Source organism: Anomaloglossus baeobatrachus, chromosome 3 (assembly GCF_048569485.1).
Source record: "Anomaloglossus baeobatrachus isolate aAnoBae1 chromosome 3, aAnoBae1.hap1, whole genome shotgun sequence".
In the NCBI taxonomy this organism is placed as follows: Eukaryota; Metazoa; Chordata; class Amphibia; order Anura; family Aromobatidae; genus Anomaloglossus; species Anomaloglossus baeobatrachus.
The window spans coordinates 247,977,265-248,000,852 of record NC_134355.1 but is presented as its reverse complement, the minus strand read 5'-3'; the positions used below and the strand labels follow the sequence as shown (position 1 = coordinate 248,000,852).

Below are 23,588 nucleotides of genomic sequence, written 5' to 3'. Positions count from 1 at the left end.
AAAAATACTTTAATAGAAATACACAGACACATTAGAGACTCCATGTTTATTACTCCCTGTCATCCCTCCACGATCCTGGTCTTCTGTCTTCTTTCTCCTTCAACCCATGCAGCTCTGCTACATCAGACAGCATTGCATGGGAGGAAGACGCTGCTGCTCCGTGCAGTCTAATAACTCAGTGAGTGAGCAGAGGCTGCAGGTGACATAGCAACTATAGCAACGGTGCTCCAATCACGTGTTTCCCGATGCTGCAATTCACCGGCTGTGGCAGCCAGTCCTTGCATGTGCGCTGACTCTGTAAAGAGCGCCCACATGCAGGAACGGGAAAGCCGACCATGTGCCAGTGCATCTCGCCGGTACATGGAGATGCTGGAACAAGCACCGCGTACCGGAGAGATGCACTGACAGGACCTAGCAGGACGTCTAGCCATGTGACCAGTCTGTAGCCAATGAGATAATAGACACGTGACTGGTCACATGTCTATTTTGACGTCATGGAAGGTCCTATCATCAGTGCTGGTTACCGGGAGGACGCAGAGATTATCGTAAGGAAAAGCGGTGTGAGACAGAGTGCAGGACGCGTCACTGGGACCTGTAAGGCTAGGTTCACATTTCCGTTGTTTTGCATCAGTCACATGCGTTGCTTGACGCTTGTGACTGATGCGTTGTTACAACGGATGACAAGAATTAGAATTCATTGTCGGACTCCATTGTAAAAGACAGAGCGATCAGCTGATCGTTCACAATAGCCGACCGGCTTTTGAGAGAGAACAGATGATCTATCGGCGGCCACCGGGTGATCAGCCGATCGCTCACAGCAGCTGGCCGTCGGGTGATCAGCCGATCGTTCGGCCGCCGAGAATGTGTGCGGGGGACGGAGTGGGTGGTGCCGAGCGGGGCCATGTTGCTGAGGATGTCAGTGCCGGAGATGGCTGGTGACAGGTGAGTGTGTGTGTGTGCGTATGTACAAGCAGAGTGCGGGAGGGGGCGGAGCCGAGCGGGAAAGTGTCTGGCTCCCTGCACACGTAGCCAGGGTAAATATTGGGTAACGAAGAAAAGCACTTTGCTTGGTTACCCGATATTTACCTTGGTTACCAGCGTACACCGCTTAGCGCTGACTCCTTACACACGTAGCCAGGGTAAATATCGGGTAACTAAGCAAAGAGCATTGCTTAGTAACCCGATGTGTACCCTGGTTACATGTGCAGGGAGATAGAGAGAGCATACGCAGCGAAAGACTATGGATTGCGCTGCTCAAAAAACGTTACAAGCTGCGTTCCTGCTGCCCGGTGGTCAGTCGTTCCACGATTGATCAGTCGGGCGGAGGATGTAACGCGGCCTCATCAGTCACAATCCAACAAACGGATTCCGTTGTTTACCAGATCCGCGGATTGTGACTGATACAAATTGACGGAAATGTGAACCTAGCCTAAGTGTAATGGCAATGTTTATTAACTGTATGTGTACATGTATAATGTGCTTTTATGTGTTTGTGTTTGCCTCCAATTGTTTTCAATGGGGTTCGAGTTAGTTTGTTGAACGTTCGACGAACTTGTCCTCCGTTCGATGAACCAGACCGAACTCGAACTCTAGGGGGGTGTCCCATCTCTAGTAAGGATGGATGCCCCAGGGCCCAGTGTCTCTGTGCTGAGGGTGGTGAATGCAGGGGCCGGCACACCCGGTCAGACCGGGGGATGTTAGTTTACTCACGATGAAATAATTCAGACAAGTCCAAAGGTAAACCAAGGTCATGGTGGCCGGCTGCCACGACCGGGTGTATTCGGGTCCCACACCCGGGCTGATGGTCTGTGTCACTTTTCTCTGCATTGCTGTGAGTTCTCTTTGGGCTCTCCGGTATGGAACACGGAAGCCCGCTCCCAGAACTACGGGTGAGAGCCATGCCCGCTGACGCTGGCCTTTGGGATCTACCGGGCCCTGGCGGATGCCCTATCCCCCACGATGGGCTGTTGTCTGCTTTTGGGACTTTGGTTGGGACAGGACCTATAATCCTGCCCTCAATTGGTTAATTAGCTAGGCTGTTGGTTCCGGTCCGGGCTTCAGGGTCCAAGGACCCCCTCTGTGCACGGTTTCCGGGTCGGTTCTCCGGTGTCAGTACCAGTGGGCTCCTACCCTGTCCCGGTCCACCTCGGATCTCCGGCAGCCGTCTTCCCATCTCATGTTTGACGCGGACCACCATCTGCCACCTAGCCAGCATGCCAGGGCTCCAACCCCGACAACTTTCCACTCTGGCTTGAACTTGAACTTCCACTCAAGACAACACTCACTGACTGACTGTTTGTTTCCCGCCCCGGGTTCTCCAGACCCCTAGGTGAGCGTTCTCCATCCGCCTGGTCCCGCCCACTGGCGTGTCTGTCCTACCCTGGGGTTGTCACTAAGGTTTCAGGTCGGCTGTATGTAACCCTTTGTCTGATGGTGTTATGCGTGGGCCTGTTCTGTGTGACTACCTGGTTTTGCCAGGGCGTCACACTGGGTTGTTAGAAAGCTGTAAAATTTGCATCACCAGGCCTCTCCTAGCATTGATAGTCAACAAGCCATAACCCTAACAGGCTAACGAAAGTCTGAAACCTTGGTCAAAGTTATCTAAGCACACAAATCTCCAAGGGTGCTCAAACGTTTGCATATGCCCATTTTTCTTTTTGTAATTTTAAAAATGTAAAAGATGAAAATCTTTTTTTATTTTGCCTAAAATTTAAACGAAATGTGTAATCTTTAATATAATTTAATATAATGTTATAACTTTATGCCTTTTCGAGATCATTTAATCTTCAACTTGCTTAACTGTTCACAATAACAGCACCTGTCCATTGTCACCGCCTTTGACTTCCGGTCATGTGCACTAGATCTCTTTGAAGCTGGAAAGCGTACACCAGGCTTCATAGTGTGCATGACCGGAAGTGCTGGGACTTCTGATCATGCGCACTGAGCTTAACCTCGTTGTCAGAGTTGGTGACAATAGACAGGTGTCCATGCCAAAGATGCTGGGCATTGAACAGCATGTTAGCACGCCCACAGGGGCGTGCTAACATGCTAAGAGGGCAGACTAGTCAAAGAAAATAAACGCACTTGTGACTAGTCCCTGCGCTCATTTGCATCTCATAGAAATACCTTTTCTAAAGATCTCTTTATCTATGCTGGTGTATAAATGAACGGTTAGGCAGGGATTAGTAATATGCACCCAGAACTGCTAGTCCCCTACCTGACAGGTTCCCTTTAGGCCAGAATCACACTTGCTAGTGCCTCGCATGTAACTCGTGCGAGTCTCTCATGGTAGAACCCGGCTTGGCTGAACACTCCCCTGACAGGAGCGGGTCGGTTGCATGTATCTCTATGCAGCTCAGACGCTCCTGTATGCATGGTGTGCGGCCATGCCGGGTTCTACCATGAGAGACCCGCGCGAGTTACACGCGAGGCACTAGCAAGTGTGATTCTGGCCTTAGTGTTGTGCACTGAATGATCTGTATAGATCGTGCACTGAATGATCTGTATAGATCATTCATTGTGCACAGGCTGCCCTGGTTCTCAGCAGCAAAAATTCTGTTTACAAAGAACGAAGCACTACCAAGAATGATGATGTTTTGTGAAAACCAAAAGATCATTTTGCCTACTGAATGAACATCTTGCATCCTGTTTAGACTACAAGATTATCTGGAAATGAGCTTTCCTAGGAACCCTCAATCATGATAATCTTGAAGTGTAAATACTGCTTTACTCTTTTTGACTTTAAATTAGAGATTTTCCTGTACACATCAAAGACTTTCAAAATGGCACTTAGGGATCAGCAGAAGTAAGTTATTGGTAAAGGCAAGCTGCTCTTTTGTGTTTAAAACCTTTGGATCCCAATATCTGATATGAGATTATGGAGTAATGTCTTCATCAGGGGTGGACGTATCATTGGTGCAACCATTTGTCAGGGGCCCAAAAATTAAGGTGGATGATTTCTACCCTCAAAGAAGGTAGAATTGTGCTTGATGAGTTGTTGGACTGAAAAGGGCCCATATACTGTTCTTGTACAGGGGCACTTTTCTGTCTGTCTCCACCAGTGGTGTCCATAGTAAGAATAAACAATAAAGGGGACAAGGGGAAGCCTTGTCTAGTGCTGTTAGAGATTGGGAATACTTGGAAAAGGATGTCAAAGACTAAAGGCCCCGTCACACGCTACGATATATCTAACGATATGTCGTCGGGGTCACGGAATTCATGACGCACATCCAGCATCGTTAGAGATGTCGTAGCATGTGACAGCTCCGAACGACTGTTAACGAGCAAAAATACTCACCTTATCGTTGCTCGTTGACACGTCGTTCATTTTCATAATGCCGTTCCTCTTTCTGTACGCCGGTTGTTCATCGTTCCCGAGGCAGCACACATCGATACATGTGACACCCTGGGAATGACGAACACAACTTACCTGCGTCCCGCCAGCAATGAGGAAGGAGGTAGGTTGGCGGGATGTTCCGGCCGCTCATCTCCACCCCTCCGCTTCTATTGGGTAGCCACTGTGTGACGTCGCTGTGACACCGAACGTAGCTCCCCCTATAGGAAGAGGATGTTTGCACACAGCGACGTTGTTAGGGAGGTAAGGACGTGTGACGGGGGTTAACGACATTGTGCGCCACGGGCAATGAATTGCCCGTGCCGCAGAACCGACGGAAGCGGGTGCGATCGCTGTGATAGGGCCTTAGGACCTGTGATGATGGTCAAGAAAAACCTCAAATATTTTAAGAATTTTAAGTTCACTCAAATACATTGGACACCTCCATTTACTGTACATAATCTTATTTTGTTCTAAATGTAACCAACACCAGTAATGAAATCTCTTTAGGCTTCATTCAGATCTTACTGATTTTTCTTATATGTAAAAACACTGGGCACTGTTTTTCAGTGTTTTGGATCAAATAGTCATCAGTATTTGGGCAATATCAGTTTTTACAATCGGTGCTTCTTCAGTGATTTTCTTGTATGCCAGAAAAAATGAAGAAATTCAATTTCCATTGCAATATTAAAAACGGGCAGCTCACGGCTAGCACATGGATGCCATCTGTGTAGTGGCAGCAATTTTTTATGGACCCCTAGACCAATATGGGTAATTTTGCTGAATGATTTGAATTAAAAACAGACATTTCTCTGCAATTTGTTTGTGGACACATTCTCAAAAAAAAACCATGGACATGTGATGAGCTCCATAGATTATACTGGATATGTGTTCTATCATTGAAAAACCTATGGAAAGAACATTTACTTAAAACATAAATGTGATATAATATCTGCTATATGTTTTACAGTGTTGTTAATGTTTTACATTTTTGGTTTGAAAATCAATAAAGAGAATTTAAAAAGTTAAAAAAGAATTTAGATGTGTTTAAAGCTGACATTTTTCATAAATACCACAGAAAGTCAAAAGTATTTTAAATATGCATGGAAAAAGGAGTTATTACTCAACCATATCTTATCACGATATTTGGAGCCAGGCAGTTATGTCACTGACTCATTCCAGCTCCAAGCTCTTTCATCAGTGGTGCGTGCTAGGCGTGCGGAGTCTATTAGATATAAATGAATGTACTGCAGCCCAGTGTCATTATGGAACAGCAGCATAGTCAATTCTGAAGTGAGCTGTGAGCATCTGTTTTTGATAAGCCAATAAATCATAGTGAAGAAATCTGTTGTGAGATGGTGACTGATAATTCAGCATTATGACATTCAACTGTATGAAGCAAATGAAGGTCAGGTAATGATATGCTTGTGGTATCGTACTTTTTGCCAATGATCAAAGTTTTTGGCATGAAACATGGTAAAAAAACAACAAAATCTTTATCTATTGTAGATATTTTAGAGCTCTAAAAAGCTTCACAAAATATTTTTGGTACATATTTCATAGAACCTGAATTGTAATTAGTAGTTTTTCTAATTTTAGTGTAAAAGTTGTTTGCTATTTTACGGAAAGTTAACTGATTTAATCCTTTTTAAATGTTACAGAAACTTTGGTGTGTCCTTGTGTTCGGGCATGTGTGACCTGGGAGGCATTATTGCACCATTTTTACTTTTCCGATTAGCAGAACTATGGGTGGAACTTCCTCTCATCATATTTGGTAAGATATGACCAAGGTAATAATATCGGCACGATTATGTCACTACATGAGCACATCGTTTACTTCACTTTGATTTCAGATATTTTTTGAAACAGGTTGAGTTCTTTTCACACTGAGAGGATCCGACACTTAGGCCTGTTTCACACGTCAGTGATTCTGGTACGTTTGTGCTTTTTTTTCTACGTACCAGAATCACTGACATACGCAGACCCATCATAATCAATGGGTCTGCTCACACATCAGTGATTTTTCACTGAACTTGTCTCGGTGCAGCGTACACCCGTGACCGTAATTCTGCACGGAGACAAGTCAGTTTTTATATGGCATCACTGATGACCCACGGATCACACTATGGTGTGATCCGTGTGTGATCAGTGAAACACGTACCATAAAATCACAGACATATTAAATATTAAATATTTTCAACTTACCTTGCCTGCGATTCGCTGTGCCTGCTCCGCTCTCGGCAGCTCCTGCCTGGCTCATGAATATTCATGAGAGCAGGGACTGCCGACGAGGAAGTAGGTGCTGAGAGCGGTGGGCAGACGCTGCAGAGCTGGAGACTTCAGCACCATGGACAGCAGTAGTGAAGGCAGGTGAGTAATGTCCATATGCAATCACGGATCACGGATTATGGATTGCACATGGACAACCCACATGTGCCGTGAATCACGGAACACGAAGGGACATGTGCGTGTTTTACACGTCAGTGAAGAACGTCAGTGTTTTTCACTGACGTGTGAAACAGGCCTTACATGGAACAATTCCATAAGGCCCATTCATCAGATATTCTTCTGGCCAGTGTTTGCCGACGATATGTCAGGGCCGCTGTTTGTTTTTTTGGGGGGGTTTTGAGAAAAGAACTAGAACCAGTGCAAACTAGAAGAAAAATATGAAAATTCTTGATTAATCAGGGCACTTTTTTTGTACCACTTTATACTCTATTTCTACATGATTTTGATCACTTTATACTCTATTTCTGAAGTCAACTTTATACTTAGGGTCAGCATGATTACAGTAATACCAGATTTATATTGCTTCTTGTTTTAAGTTTTGTTGCTTTTACACATCGAGAACAATTCTTGCAGAGAAAAAAAATATTTATACATCACCATATTCTGAGAGCTAAATTTTTTTTCTGGTGACACAGCTGAGTGGAGTTTTTTTGTTGGGATGGGATGATGTTTTCAGTCATTTTTATATTCATAAAACTTTTTGATGACCTTTTATTCCACTTTATGTGAGGCAGAATGATGAGAAAAAAACATTTTTGCTGAGCTTTTTATTTTGTTTGTTTACTATAGGGGTTAAAGCGCGTGTCATTTTCATAGATCAGGTTACTCTCTTTTGTTAATTTATATTACATAAAAACATTTGGTTTTATATCAGTTTTGCTTTTAACAAACGTTTTTGTGATTTTTATGTTTCATTTTTTAAAAAAATGGTACAATTTGTTTTTAACTTTTATTTTATTCTTAACATACTTTCTCTATGGTGCGTGAATAATTTATAGTCTGAACAGTTATCTAATACAGATCAAGGGATATTAAACCTGTCGGTTTTACACTGAATGGAGGCCTGTTTGATCCTGCTTATGGCAGAGTCTAACAGGCCCCCATACCAGGCAGACATAAAAGTCATTTTATGATTTTCAGTTGTCATGAGATCCATTGGCACTTCATGATCACGTCATGGACTGCTGATCGGATAAGAAAGCGAGCCTCTTCCCTCACACAACCTTCTAAGTGCTGCAATTGTTACTGATCACATCTAGAGGATTGTATAGCTGGTGCCATGATTATTTCTTCAGACACTTGGCAGATACTTAAGCAAGACTCACCCAGTAATCATACCACGCTCAAGCCTCTGTGCCCACACAATCTCATGGACTTACTGGTACATCCATTTTTAGGAATACCTCAGGAAATGAGAGGAATTGGTATGTCTAATGTCAAGAAGAGGTTAAATTAAAGTAGAATCAAATTAAATAAAAAAGTTCAGCCTGCCATTCACCATACGACCTTTCCATCAGGATGCATGGAACAAAGCAGAGGAAGGGCGGTCCACCTCCACAGGAAAATCCAAATACAAAGAAAAAAATCCAGAACCTGTAGTCCAATCTTCAATTTAAGTAAAACATCCTTTTATTGGAAACATGTTGAAATATACATTTATAGATAGAAAATCCTTACGTGTTTCATGTCATAGTGACCCTTACTCATATAGATTTTCTATCTATACTGTATATTTTAACATGTTTCTAATAAAAGGATGTTTTATTTAAATTGAAGATTGGACTACAGGAGCTGGATTTTTTTCTTTGTAGTTAAATTAAAGTGACAGCAAAAATTGAACAATGAATGTGCTTGGTGGATTAGGTGAAGAAGCAGACATGGTAAAATCAACTTGGAATAGGAAGGCTATTTGATGTAATGCAGTGCATATTTTTGTTGCCCCCAGGAATACTTGGCCTTGTTTGTGGTGGACTAGTATTGTTATTGCCTGAAACAATGGGTATTTCTTTACCAGAAACAGTTGAAGATGTTGAGAATCTTGGAAGGTAAACACTATTTCTATTTTTTTCTATAATAAACATAGTATTAAAGTCCTCCTAAAAAGGAACATAGTTATTATTATTATTATATTTTATTTGTTTTAATGGGATTTTTGTGTCACATGTACAGAACTGTTGCTAAAGGCTTTAGGAAAGTATGGAAAAAAATGCTGTAAAGTAATAATGATTTTAAAAATAGAGTTGTTAAAGTGAACTTATAGGGTGCAATATGCACCCAGAACCACAAGCAGTTCTGGGTGCATATTGCTAATCCCTGTCTAACCGTCCCTGTATCTAGTAGCATAGATAAAGAGATCTTTCAGAAAAGCATTTCTAAAGATCCTGTATGATATGCTAATGAGTGCAGGGACTAGTCGCCAGGGCGTTAGTTTCTGCACATATTCTGCCCTCTTAGCATGGTAGCACACCCACAGGGGCGTACTAACATGCTAATCAATGCCTAATGCCCAGAGTCATCAGCGGTGACGCATGTACCTGTGTCCGTTGTCACCGCCTCAGATGCCAGGCTTAGTGTCAGTGCGCATGATCAGAATGCCTAGCACTTCCGGTCATGCACGCTATGAAGCCGGACGTATGCGTTCTGGCTTCAGAGAGGTCACTACTGAAGACACTGGGCATTGAATAGCATGTTATCACATACCTGTGGGCATGCTAACAGGGCAGAATCAGCGCAGGAACTAACACTCCTGCAACTAGTCCCTACACTCATTAGCATATCATAATGGATCTTTAGAAATACTTTTTCTAAAGATCTCTTTATCTATGCTAGAGTATACAGGGACGGTTAGGCAGGGATTAGCAATATGCACCCAGAACTGCTCGTAGCTCTGGGTGCATATTGCACTTGACAAGTTCCCTTTAATACTTCATTTTCATCACTTAACACGTTGGAGAGTGAGTGAACAAAATATTAATCTAACTTAAATCAATATTTGGTGTGACCACACTTTACTTTCAAAACAGCATCAAAGCATTAATTCTAGATACACTTGTATACATTTTTTGAAGGAGCTCAGTAAGTAGGTTGTTCCAAACTTCATGGAGAACTAACCACAGATCTTCTGTGGATGTAGGCTTCTGTAAATCCTTCTGTCTTTTCATGTAAGCTTAGACAAATTTGTTGATGTTGAGAATAGGGCACTGTAAAGGCCATATCATCTTTTCCAGGACTCATTCTCCTTCTTTATACTGTAGATGTAGTGTAGTTCTTAACAACATTGCCTGTATGTCTGAGGTTGTTGTTCTGCTGCAGAATAAATAAGCCAAACAGGTGCCTTCCTGATGAGATTGCATAATGGCTGAGGGGGCTTTTCCAGAGAACAAAGTTAATTTTAAAGTTGATTTTAAGCAATAGATCTTGGAATAATAATAATTTCCACAATTCGATGTTTTTTTTTTCCTGTACTAAGATAATCTTATAAATGTGCCCCTGCTGTGTACTGTGTAATGGCCGTGTCTGACTGTACAGGGACATGGACTGATCATACCATGTATCCTATGCAGGGGAGGACACAAAAGAGTATACGTAGAGCTGGGCGGACTCGCAAATAACCTGGGACAGTGGGTCCCTGATACATTTTTTAAGAAACCCTTATCCGTTCCAGAATCTGGTACCCATATAAGTTTATGGGAAGCAGAATCCAGAGATTAAAAATTTTGGTAGAACGGATAGGGGGTTAGGAGCGCACGTGGTGTACTCATCGAACCTCCGTCATGGCGGCAAGCTGCTTACAGGTCACGCTTTCCCTTCCGAAGCTCACAATTAACCCTCATTGAATATTCACTGCTTTCCCACCGGTTTTTGTAATTTGTTGCAGTTATACTTGCTCCCACCCTGAGTGGCAGCGTGTCAGCTGACTGCAACCAACCATAGGCACCAGCATGGCCGATGGGCGGAGAAAGCAATGCAAATGTCTGCGGCTCGGTATCATGGTATAAAAATAAATGTATAAATAAAACAATCGGCATAGGACCCCACCCTATTCTGATACCAGCACAGATAAAGCCCACGACTGCAGCTCCCAGCTGTCGGGCTTTATCATGCCTGTGTATCAGAATAAGGCAGGAGTCTCACACTCGCATGAGTATCGGATCGCATCACCTGGCAGCCGCACACATGCAGCTGACCCGCTCTTGTCAGGAGAGTACTGTATGTGCGGCCGTATGTGTGGCCGTATGTGCGGCCATGCTAGGTGATGTGATGCGAGACTCGTGCAAGTCTCTCGCAAGTGCGACTTCGGCCTAAGAGGAACCACATGCGGCTATATTTTAGTATTATTATTTAAATAAATAATTTTAAAAAACAACGTGCAGTCCCCCCTAATTTTGATACCCAACCAAGATAAAGCTAACAGCTGGGGCTGTATTCTCAGGCTGGGGAGGTCCAGCCTAAAAATATCAGCCTCCAGTTGCCAGGAATTGTTGCATACATTAGATGTGACAATCCTGGAGCTTTATTCCGCTCTTTTCAATTGTCCTGGTGCGGTGGCAATCGTGGTAATTAAGGGTTAATGGCAGCCCACCGCAGCCGCTTAGTCCTGGATTAGTAATGGCAGCGTCTATGACACCCCATTACTAATCTGTAGGTAAATAAACACAGATACTGTGGGTCTCCAGGAGGATTAGCTACCAGGTCAAGAAAAGTCCCAGCCATATCAACATCCCAAGTAGAGTTGATACCTCTACTTCTCATCCCATGGGATGTTGATATGGAGAGGACTTTTTTTGGCCTCGTAGCTAATCCTCCTAAAGACCCACGGAGCTACCAATGTGGTCTAAGTATCCCCTTTTAAGGGCCATTTATTTTTACCTCTTATCTATGTCTGTCTAGGCATTGTCCTAGTATTGGGCAATAGGGGTCATTTATTCCCACCTCTTACCTATGTCTGTTTTATATTTGGCTTTTGATGAGGATAAATTTATTTATTTGTTCCTGTATACATTCTTGATTATTGAAGAGTTGTGTTTTATATGACTCTACCGATGAATGTGATACATGGTTTGTGACTGCACTTGCACTTTAAGGAGGTTTGGTGGAGGATACATATCTAGTGGCAGAGCAGGGATTAATAGGGTCAGCCATTGAGGAACGGGGGTGCCGTACAAATTAGGGTGGTATTATCTTCGTTGGTAGGTAGTGTTGAGCGTAGGGCAAGACCCATTTCCGTTATAACATTACTGGAATATCTGTATGCGGTCCACACACCACTACCTCTGCTACTTCCTGCCTATAAGTTACCCTGGGGTAGTCAGTACACGCCACTTTTTTGTTTGCCTATTGTGTTTGCCTGGGATTTTATATATATACTGCTCAAAAAAATAAAGGGAACACTAAAATACCATTTTGTTAAGTGTTCCCTTTATTTTTTTGAGCAGTATATATTTATCTAATAAAGATTATTGTTTTTAGACATTTTTGCTATTTTTGGTCTTTATGTTGATACCTCTACTTCTCATCTGTTGTTGTCTACTACCTGTGGGAGTTCATCTAAGTATGTTTGAATTTGTAATACTGCAGAATTTCAGAGAAAAACAAACATACTTTAAACCCTCCTTTTCCCTGCCTCGGATTGACAGGTCTCTGCCCACGTGTGTTGTTTTCTTTATGTGTTATAGAAAGATTTTTACTCTGTAGAAATAATTGAAACTTTTCATTTTAGGTCAATGAGAAATGACAAGAAAGAGAAAATGGACACACCTATTCTGGACAGTCATCTAAAGATTGATGTCGTGAGATTATGACCTTTCAAGCACTTGATAACATGTTACAATGTCAGCGGAAATAAATATAATACATTTGTAAATGTATCCCCAAATATGTATAGCTTACTAGGTCTAGCACGGGCAAGCAGAAAAATATCGTGTTGCAATACCAACTAGTGTGAACAATTGTAATCAGTTATTTTATACTTTGAAATATATATGAACTTTTTTTAAAATAAAATTTGTATTTTTCACATACTGCACTTTTATTTTAAGTTTTAAAAATATTTTGTTAGGAACTGAAATCTAGCTGCAAATATATCATAGGGAATTTCACACATTGTGCCCGATTCAAGACTAGCGTTGTTCACAAGGGGTTAGAGGCTTCCAGTCCACTCTCCACAAATCTTTCTCTAAATCTACCGGATTAAGATTTGTGGAGTAAGGTACGCCACATCTCATCATGAATTTGAAAATTGGGCATCACCATAACCCTTTCTGCCCAACTCCACCAATTTTAACGGATCTGCTCGAAACTGTCAATATAATAAAAAACACGCAGTACACACAGAGACCTGTCTCACACTGTTCCAATTCACTATAGATGTTTTATTTATTATGTATAATAAATATTCATGTTACTTTTATCTCTGTAGGTGTGAAGTAATCATTTAATACACATTTTTTTATTTACTTTGAATATTAAGTCCAAATAACTACCATGTCTGGTCATTTGTAAATTTGGCATAAAAAACTATTAAAATGTATCATAAAGCACCAATATGATCGACCAGCTGCAGTTTTTTGGGGTCCCCTGTTGAAGTTTTTAAATCCTCCAAACCCCTGTGTATCTTGCACAAAATTGATGATGTGCAGCATCGGACTGCAGTGTCTGGGGCCCACCAGATGAATTGACTCAAGGGGCCCACCCTACAACGATATGCAAATACCTGCTAGCCGTTATCCCCATTATAGTGGAGCATCGACTGTGAAGTACAGCCGGCTCCTGCACATCTCCTGAGCACACACAATAACTGATGTACAATTATAGTAGTTTGCAGTAAGGGGGATCTTTTATGAAAACAAGTGATCACCGATCCACAGGTTAGATATATGATCACTTATTGAAGGAATGCATCAGGGGACGAGTCGGACATCAGCTCCACTTTCAATGGGATAAAAGTTGCACGATTGGTGCAGGTCCCAGCAATCGGTCCCCACAGATGAATAAATTATCACATATCCTTAGGCCATGTTCACATGTTCAATATTTGGTCAGAATGTTACATCAGTATTTCTAAGCCAAAACTAGGAGTGGGTGATAAATGCAGAGGTGTTTCTATTATACTTTTCCTCTGATTTTGCCACTCCTGGTTTTGGAGGCTCACAGCAAGGGGAGGATCACTGCAAGGGGAGTCAGGAGGCTCACAGCAGGGGGAGGCAAGAGGCTCACAGCAGGGGGAGGCTCACAGCAAGGGGGAGGCTCACAAGGGTAAGCTCACTGCAGGGAGAGGCTCACTGCAGAGGAAGGCAGGCCTCACAGCAGGGGGACTGTTACATCTGTATTTCTAAGCCAAAACTAGGAGTGGGTGAAAAATGCAGAGGTGTTTCTATTATACTTTCCTCTGATTTTGCCACTCCTGGTTTTGGAGGCTCACAGTAAGGGGAGGCTCACTGCAAGGGGAGTCAGGAGGCTCACAGCAGGGGGGGGGGTCACAGCAGGGGAGGCAGGAGGCTCACAGCAGGGGAGACTCACAGCAGGGGGAGGCTCACAGCAAGGGGGAGGCTCACAACAAGGGTAGGCTCACTGCACGGAGAGGCTCACTGCAGAGGGAGGCAGGAGGCTCACAGCAGGGGAGGCTCCCAGCAGGGGGGCTCACAGCAAGGGGGAGGCTTACAGCAAGGGGGAGGCACACAGCAGTGGGAGGCTCACAGCAAGGGGAGGCTCACAGAAAGGGGCAGGCTCACAGCAAGGGGAGACTCACTGCAGGAGGAAGCAGAAGGCTCACTGTAGGGGGGGGGCTCACAGCAGGGGGGTCACAGCAAGGGGGAGGCTCACAGCAAGGGGGAGTTTCACAGCAAGGGGGAGGCTCACAGCATGGGGGAGGCTCACAGCAAGGGGAGTCTCACAGCAGTGGGAAGCTCACAGCAGGGAGAGACTCACAGCAGGGGGAGGTTCACTGCAGGGGGCAGCTCACTGCAGGGGGAGGCAGAAGTGCTTACCTGGTGCCTGCTCTTCTTCCGTGCGGCCCCAGTGATGACGGATGTCGGTGCGGTGCTGATGAACTCCTCCGCCTCAATCCTGGCACCGCACCGTTCAAATGTACGCGCGCCTAAAAGACATTTGAATATGAGAGGCGAAGTCTGCAGTTCCTGCACGCACCTCATTTTGTGCAGGGTGCAGGCATGAGGACTCCCGCACTGCAAGGACTTGTGGTGAGTCACATGACTGTGATGTCACCACAGGTCCTGCTACAACCATGGAAACTGCAAAGATCACAGATTATTCTGTGTGATCACTGCAGTTTATGATGGAAAGGCTGGGGGTCCATCAGAGCATGAGGGCCCAGTCTGCCCGCAAAACACCCCTGCCAAGCCCACAGTAACAAGCCCGCACAATATAAAGCATTGGGGCCCACTAGGGACCGGAGGGCCACGGGGGCCCCATGGACCCACCGGAGGATTCTCCGGTGCTCCACTGGGTCAGTCCGACGCTGGTGATGTATATGTCTGTCTGACTTATTTCATTAGCTAAGCCACATGTCACATTTTGCCACAAACCCACATGACTGCAGCTGTGGTTGCGCAATCAGTGCCGTTTTGAAAATAGATGTCACTTCTATGGTACCAGGTGCTTCACAAAATTTTGCAATGTTGAGCCATGAAAATAAAACAATATATTGTTACCACAAACTTGTTACTTCAACCAGATAACTTTTTTTCACAAAGGTAACAGGAGAAAATGCACCATATAGTTTATTGTACAATGTCTCCCGAGTACGCTTGTTACCTCCCATGTGGTGGAAATCTACTGTTTGGATATACAGCAAGGCTTGGAAGGGTAGGAGCGCCATTTGAATTTTTGAAAGCAAAATTAACTGGAATCATAAGCGAACATCATGTCTTGTTTGGAGAGCCCCTGATGTGCCTAAACAGTGGAGCTCCCCCATAAGTGACCCCATTTTGGAAAGTAGACCCCTCAGGAAATATATCTAGATGGTTGGTGAGCACCTTGAACCCCAAGATGCCTCACAGAATTTTACACTGTTGAGCCATGAAAATTAAAATCACAAAAATATAGCTTTAACCCCAATATTTTCATTTTTGTAAGGATAACAGGACAAAATGGACCATATAATTTGTTGTGCATTTCTCCTGATTATGCTGATACCCCATATGTGGTCAAAAACTACTTTTGAGGCACAGTGCAAAGTGAAGAAGGGAAGGCGCGCCATATTTGAGTTCAGATTTAATTGGAATGGTTTATGGTGCCATGTCACATTGACAAAGCCCCTGATGTGCATAAACAGTGGACCTTCCCCACAATTGACCCTATTTTGGAAACTACACACTTGAAGGAATTTATCTACATTTTTGGTGAGTACCTTGAACCCCAATTTTATAACGTTGAGCCGTGAAAATGAAAGAATACATTTTTAACCACAAAAATGTTGCTTTAACCCCAACTGTTCCAAATTCAAATTCAAATGGGTAACAGGTGATAATAGACCATACAATTTGTTGTGCAATTCCTACTGAGTTTGCCAATACCCCAGATGTGGTTGTAAACTACTTTTGAGGCAAAGTGAAAAAGGGAAAGAACGCCATTTTGGAGTGCAGATTTAGATGGGAAGGTTTGCTGGTGTCATGTTACATTGATAGAGCCCCTGAGGTGCCAGAACAGCAGAAACCCCCAACAAGTGACCCATTTTACAAACTGCACCCCACAACGAATTCATCGAGGGTGCAGTGAGAATATTGACACCACAGGTGTATCACAAAATGTTATACTATTGGGCGGTGAAGAAAAAATAATTACATTTTTCCAACTAAAATGTTGTTTTAACCCCAGATTTCCAATTTTCACAAGGGGAAAAGGTAAAAAAGGCCCCAAAATATGTTACATAATTTCTCATCAATGTGGCAATACCCCACATGTGACTGTACAATACTGTTTGGCCACATAGCAGGGCTTGGGAGGGAAGGAGCAGAATTTGATTTTTGCAGATTTTCCTACAATAATTTGCGTACTCCCTTTGCAGAGCCCCTAAGTGCAAGAATAGCAACAATCCCGTCAAGTTACCAAATTTTGGAAACTACGCCCCTCTGGGAATTCATTTATGGGTGTAGTGACAATTTTCTCTCTAGAAAGCACCCATGAAATCAAACGCAGTAAACGTTACAGAATTAAATCTTGCAAATAAACCCTTGTCATGTCCAGTACATTGTAGTGCCCGTACATTGTGCCCAGCTCATGCTTCTGGAAACCTGCACCCTGTAAATTAAGCCAACTTTCCTCACTATAACAATGCCAAACATGTGGATGCTAACTGTGGTTTAGGCACATTGTGGGGCTCAGAAGGGAAGGGGGCATTTGGATTTGAGAGTGCAGATTTTGCTGGATTTCTTTTTTGGAGGGAGCCATAGCGTTTTTCTAGAGCCTTTGTGTACCAGTAACATGGAAGCTTGTATATTTCCATTAACAGATGATGAACCTGAGCGGGGACTTGTCTTTTTGTGAGTTGAGTCGAATGCTGTTTGGTGGCAATTTACGTACAGAACATTTTGGATTAGGTCACATTCATCCCATGCGCTATGCTGAACTCTTACATCTTTGGTCTAGGCCATGGTGGAGAGGTTGGAGTGTTATTGATTGTGAGCAGGTGTCCTTTATTCAAGTAATGCGGATAAACAGGTGTAATTAATACAGGCTGCATCTTTTTTGACCACAAAGATGCGCGTTTTTGAACAAAAAAAACACACCAGCTGCAAATATGTGTGGCACCCTATGGTTAAGTAGCCACAGTAACACCTGGTAGGTGCAGGAAGGGATTTCCACATTAGGAGAATTCACATGACACACACACACAGACTCATGACAATACTCCACTAAACCATGGTTAGGGTCTAGTGCAGCTAAGCTTGTATAGTGGTGAGCACTGTCCTTGAAACCAGCCTAGGGGGTTGAGCTTAGTGCGTGAGGTGTCTGAGGTGAGTGGGCGGGAAGCCAGTTAGCTCCAGTCAAAGCGAGTCAAATGAGACAGTTGGCAGAGTCAGTCGAGTCGAGTGAAGTGTGAGAGATCCTGTGTGAGGGTCGGAGGTGAGGCAATAGAGAAAAAGGACCAATTCGGTTCACCCCAGAAGAAGCAACTTGGATACCGAAGTTCGAGTCTGCACGGGTTCTATCAGGCCCAGCAAAAAAGACCGGAGAGCGAAGGGGACTTCAGTCTCCTGGCGCAGGAACACTTGTAGCACCGCCATTAATAGAGCAAGGGACCACAGTGGAGTTAGTGGTACCCAGGGGAACGGTTCTCCTCACCTGCTATACAAGTAAGAGATAAAGGAGAGGTCAGGGCTAGGTTTTAGACAGCCCAGGACTTAAACAAGCATACAGTAACAAGGAGGCCTCATAACTCACAAATGTGGAAATCCTAACTGCCACCTGACCACCCGGATTGTACCCAGGACTTAAAGGGACCCTGTCAGCAGAAATTTCGCAATAAACCTAAAAGATTCCCCTTCTGCAGTTCTGGGCTGCATTCTAGAAAGGTTCCTGTTGCTATTGTGCCCACTTTGAGACCTAAATAAATACTTTATACAGTCTTACCTTTTTGTAAGCAAATGCTTTTTTATGGTCACGGGGCGGGCTGTCTTGCGTCCGTTATTCGCCTCCTGCCGCTTTACGCCGTCCCCCATTGCTCATTTCCATACATGTGGACGCCGCCCAGTGCTCCCGAAGTCTCACGCATGCCCAGTGGCATTGAGCACTGTGTAAAGCGTGACCGCTGGTGAGGTGATTGCGCAGGCGTGAGATTATGGGCGACGCTGTGATTGTCATCAGCAGCGTCATCCAAGTACCCGCTCATAATCTCGTGCCCGCGCTTTTCCCTCTGCCTCCACCGTTATGCGCAAGCGCTTGCCATATGAACCCACGTCACCTATTACCGCAGGCGCGAGATTATGGGCGGGTACTTGGATGACGCTGCTGATGACAATCACAGCGCCGCCCATAATCTTGCGCCTACGGTAATGGGTGACGTGGGTTCATATGGCCAGCGCTTGCGCATAAGGGTGGAGGCAGAAAGAAAAGCGCCGGCACGAAATTATGGGCGGGTACTTGGATGACACTGCTGATGACAATCACAGCGCTGCCCATAATCTCGCACCTGCGCAATCACCTCACCAGCGGTCATGCTTTACACAGTGCTGTCCCGCGATAGTGCTACTGGGCATGCGCGAGACCTTGGGAGCCTTGGGCGGCGTCCTCATGTATGGAAATGAGCAATGGGGGATGGCGTAAAGCGTCAGGAGGCGAATAACGGACGCAAGACAGCCCGCCCCCATGACCATAGAAAACCATATGCATACAAAAAGGTAAGACTTTATAAAGTATTTATTTAGGTCTCAAAGGGGGTACAATAGCAACAGGAACCTTTCTAGAATGCAGCACAGGAGCTGCAGAGGGGGAATCTTTTAGGTTTATTGCGAAATTTCTGCTGACAGGTTCCCTTTAACTTTGCCAACAACATCAGTAAAGGTACAGAAAGAAAGACCTGGTGTGTGTGTGTGTGTGTGTGTGTGTGTGTATGTGTATGTGTGTGACAGTTATTGTTATCAAAGGTACAGATCTCCCCATGGACTTCGTTTGCCTTAACATGGGAGACGCACATCAGTTGCCTTGAAGAAACCAGTATCAAGACTTGTGTGGTAAGCTGCCTCCTTGCGTGTAAAATCTTGATCCTTCCCAAGGGCCCTGGGGACATCGCTCCACCTATGGGGAGCGAGACAAACTAGCTTCTTTATCATCACCCGGAGGTCTAAAAACCGTGTCGGTAATATTACCGGAAACTGTAGGTGGCGTCACAAGACACTTTTATTTTATTTAACCAGACTTCTTTTAATTGCCACCAGGGTCATGGGACTGGGCAGAGCCACCTATGACAATCCCCTGAAAACCAAAAGCCCGAGATCGGGTACCCCACGGCCCTGGGTCAGGCACATAGTTACATAGTTACTTAGGTCGAAAAAAAAGACCTAGGTCCATCTAGTTCAACCTTCCTCCACCAATTCTACATTTGGTCACTAAGTCATTTATAACCAACAATGTTGTGTGTACTGAGGAAATCATCCAGCCCTTTTTAAAAGCTGTTATAGTATCTGCCATTACTACCTCTTGTGGTAGGGCATTCCACAGTCTGACTGCTCTAACGGTAAAGAACCCTTTCCTATTTAGGTGTCGGAATCGCTTTTCTTCCACTCGCAGTGAGTGCCTCCTGGTCCTTAGTATTGTCTTTGGAAGAAATAAGTCATGTGCCAGTCCTTTATACTGACCACACATGTATTTATACATATAAATGAGATCTCCTCTGAGACGTCTTTTTTCTAAGCTAAACATATCTAACTTTTTCAACCTGTCATCATATGGAAGGCCTTCCATTCCTTGTAGTAGTCTAGTTGGCCGCCTTTGAATTGACTCTAACTTCTGAATGTCCTTTTTAACCCCTTCAGCCCCAGAGCGTTTTCTGTTTTTGCGTTTTTGTTTTTTGCTTCCCTTTATCCGAGAGCCGTAACATTTTTATTTTTCTGTCAATCTTGCCATATGAGGGCTTGTTTTTTGCAGGACGAGTTGTACTTTTTAAATGAAACCACAATTTTTACCATATAGTGTACTGGAAAACAGCAAAAAATTTCCAAGTGTGGAAAAACTGCAAAAAAAGTGTGATCACACAATAGTTTTTGGAATATTTTATTCACCATGTGCACTATATGGTAAACCTGATGTGTCATTGTGATACCTCAGGTTGGTGCGAGTTTGTAGACACCAAACATGTATAGGTTTACTTGTATCTAAATGGTTAAAAAAATTCACAAGTTTGTCCAATAAAAGTGGCGCACGTTTTGCGCCATTTTCCGAAACCCGTAGCGTTCTCATTTTTCGGGATCTATGGCTCAGTTATGGCTTATTTTTTGTGTCTCGAACTGACGTTTCTAATAGTACAATTTTTGCGCAGATGCTACGTTTTGATCGCCTGTTATTGCATTTTGCTCAAAACTTGCGGCGACCAAAAAGCGTAATTTTGGCGTTTGGAATTATTTTGCTGCTACGCCGTTTACTGATCAGATTAATTGATTTTATATTTTGATAGATCAGGCATTTCTGAACGTGGCGATACAAAATATGTGTATATTTTTTATTTTTTTAACCCTTTAATTTTCAATGGGGCGAAAGGGGGGTGATTTGAACTTTTAGTTTTTTTGTTTTTTTTATTATTTAAAACTTTTTATTTTACTTTTTTTTTATTTTACTAGTCTCTCTAGGGAGCTATAGCGATCAGCAATCCGTTCGCGCTGCCCTATCTGTAGATCTCAGCTACAGAGCTGAGAACTGCAGATATGGTGCTTTACTCTCAATGCTGGCACTATGCTGGCATTGAGAGGAAGTGACTCATGTTAGCTACAGGCGTCATCACATGACCCTGTGCTACCATGGCAACCACAAAAAGTCACGTGATCATGCACGTGAATTCTGGTGGTGTGGCAGTAAGTAAAAGTAATGGCAGCGTGCATATACATCTCGCTGCCAGACTTTGGCAGCGAGATGTAAGGGGTTAAATGTTGCGAGTGGAAGCGATTCCACTCGTAACATGCAGGCACACATGTCAGCTGTTGAAAACAGCTGATAAGTGTGCGTATCGCCGCGACCTGCCTACGGCAGGGGGCGGGGCTTAACCTCACACGCTCCATGATGGATAGATCCGGCCTTGGTTGTGAAGGGGTTAAAATGTGGAGGCCAAAACTGGATCCCATATTCCAGATGTGGCCTTACAAGTAATTTATAGAGGGGTAACAATATGTTGGGATCACAGGATCTAATCTCTTTTTTTATACACCCTAAAATCTTGTTTGCTTTAGCAGCTGCTGCTTGACATTGAGTGCTGCTGCTCAGCTTATTTGTAATGAAAATACCCAAGTCCTTCTCCTGTTCTGTAGTCCCGTGTTTACTTTCATTTAATGTATATGCAGCTATAGGATTACTCCGTCCTAGGTGCCTTACTTTACATTTATCAACATTAAATCTCATTTGCTAAGTATCTGCCCATTCTGACATCTTATCCAGATCTTTTTGTAATATTGTACTATCAAGGTCAGTTTTTAATATCCTACATAGTTTGGTATCATCAGCAAAGACTGACACTTTACTATCAATCCCATCCATAAGGTCATTAATAAAGAGATTAAAAAGAATCGGTCCTAGCACAGATCCCTGCGGCACCCCAATGCTGACTATAGCCCATTTAGAGAATGTACCATTTATGACTTCTCTTTGTTTCCTATCTTTTAGCCAATTCCTTACCCAGGTGCATATAGTTTTCCCTAGTCCTTGCTTCTGGAGCTTTAGTATAAGGCTATTATGTGGTACAGTATCAAATGCCTTTGCAAAGTCCAAATAAATCACATCGGCTGCATTACCAATATCCAGGTTTGCACTTACCCCCTCATAGAACCCCAACAGGTTGGTTAGACACGACTTATTTTTCATGAATCCATGCTGTTTGTCAGTTATTATATTATTTTCTGCAATATATTTTTGCATGTCATCCCTTAAAATGCCTTCAAAAACTTTGCATACTACTGATGTCAGGCTTACTGGACGGTAGTTGCCTGGATCTACCCTCTTACCTTTCTTAAATATCGGTACCACATCAGCAATCCTCCGATCCTGAGGCACCAACCCTGTTACAAGCGAGTCTAAAAAGATGAGATACAGTGGTCTGTCAATTACGGAGCTCAATTCCCTCAGTATTCGTGGATGAATGCCATCTGGCCCTGGGGATTTGTCAATGTTAATTTACTTAGACGTAGGCGTACTTCTTCTTGTGTTAAATTAATTATATCGGGTGGTGAACTTTGATTTTTCCCTTGTTAAATGATCCCTGGTACAGTCAGTTCCTTGGTGAACACAGATGAGAAATGCCTATTTAATATCTCAGTCTTTTGTTTGTCCTCTATAACTAACATGTTATTATATTTTAAGGGGCCGATACTATCTTTTCTTTTCCTTTTGGCATTACTGTATTTATAAAAGATTTTGGGATTTATATTAATGTCATTGGCGATTTTTGTTTCAGTAGCTAGTTTTGGTTGTTTGATTTCTTTTTTACATTTCCTATTGATATCTTTATACTTCTGAAATGCTATTTCTGTATTCTCAGCCTTTAAGATTTTAAACGCCCTTTTTTTTGTTTTATTATACTTTGTACAGTCTTATTTATCCATAGTGGTTTCTTTTTATTCCTGGACATTTTATTACCAGAGGGTATACGTTTTTTACAGAACTCTAGTAGTATATCCTTAAACGTACCCCATTTATATTCCGTATCCCCAGTTATCATGACTTTGTCCCAATCTACACATTTAAGCTCTTCCCTTAATTTGTTGAAATCAGCTTTCCTAAAATTCCAGGTTTTAGCATTTCCCCTTTGACATGTTCTATTGAATATTACTTTGAAGCTTACCATATTATGATCGCTGGTGCCCAAGTGCTCCCGGACCTGTAGATCTGAAATTGTATCCGGTCTATTTGACAGGACCAGATCTAGCAGATTATCTCCCCTTGTCGATTCATCTACCATCTGAGAGAGGAAATTGTCTTGAATAGTAGATAAGAATTTACAGCTTTTAGCAGAACCAGGAGATTCTATGTCCCACTGTATGTCTGGATAGTTGAAATCCCCCATAATAAGAACCCGATTATTATTATTAGCTGCCTTTTCAATTTGTTCCAGCATTTCAACCTCTATTTGTTCAGGTATGTTAGGAGGCTTATAGCAAACTCCAATTAGCATTTTTCCATTATTCCCCTCCCCATGTACATTTACCCATACTGACTCTACATTGTTACAGTTCCCCCCAATGTCATCATTCAACACAGGTTTTAGGTTAGATTTGATAAATATACACACCCCACCACCATTTTTTGTCAT

At 43.3% G+C, this 23,588-nt stretch overlaps 1 protein-coding gene across 1 annotated transcript in view; it reads left to right on the top strand.

Moving 5' to 3' along the window:
* The window catches only part of SLC22A3 (solute carrier family 22 member 3), a 387,524-nt gene extending 374,350 nt beyond the window's left edge, over nucleotides 1-13,174 (top strand). Inside the window, exons 9-11 of the mRNA XM_075339784.1 lie at nucleotides 5,995-6,107; nucleotides 8,568-8,667; nucleotides 12,342-13,174. Coding sequence (XP_075195899.1) covers nucleotides 5,995-6,107; nucleotides 8,568-8,667; nucleotides 12,342-12,423 — 295 coding nt within the window. The 3' untranslated portion in view covers nucleotides 12,424-13,174. The remainder of the gene's footprint in view (nucleotides 1-5,994; nucleotides 6,108-8,567; nucleotides 8,668-12,341) is intronic.
* The last annotated feature ends 10,414 nt before the right edge of the window (nucleotides 13,175-23,588 follow it).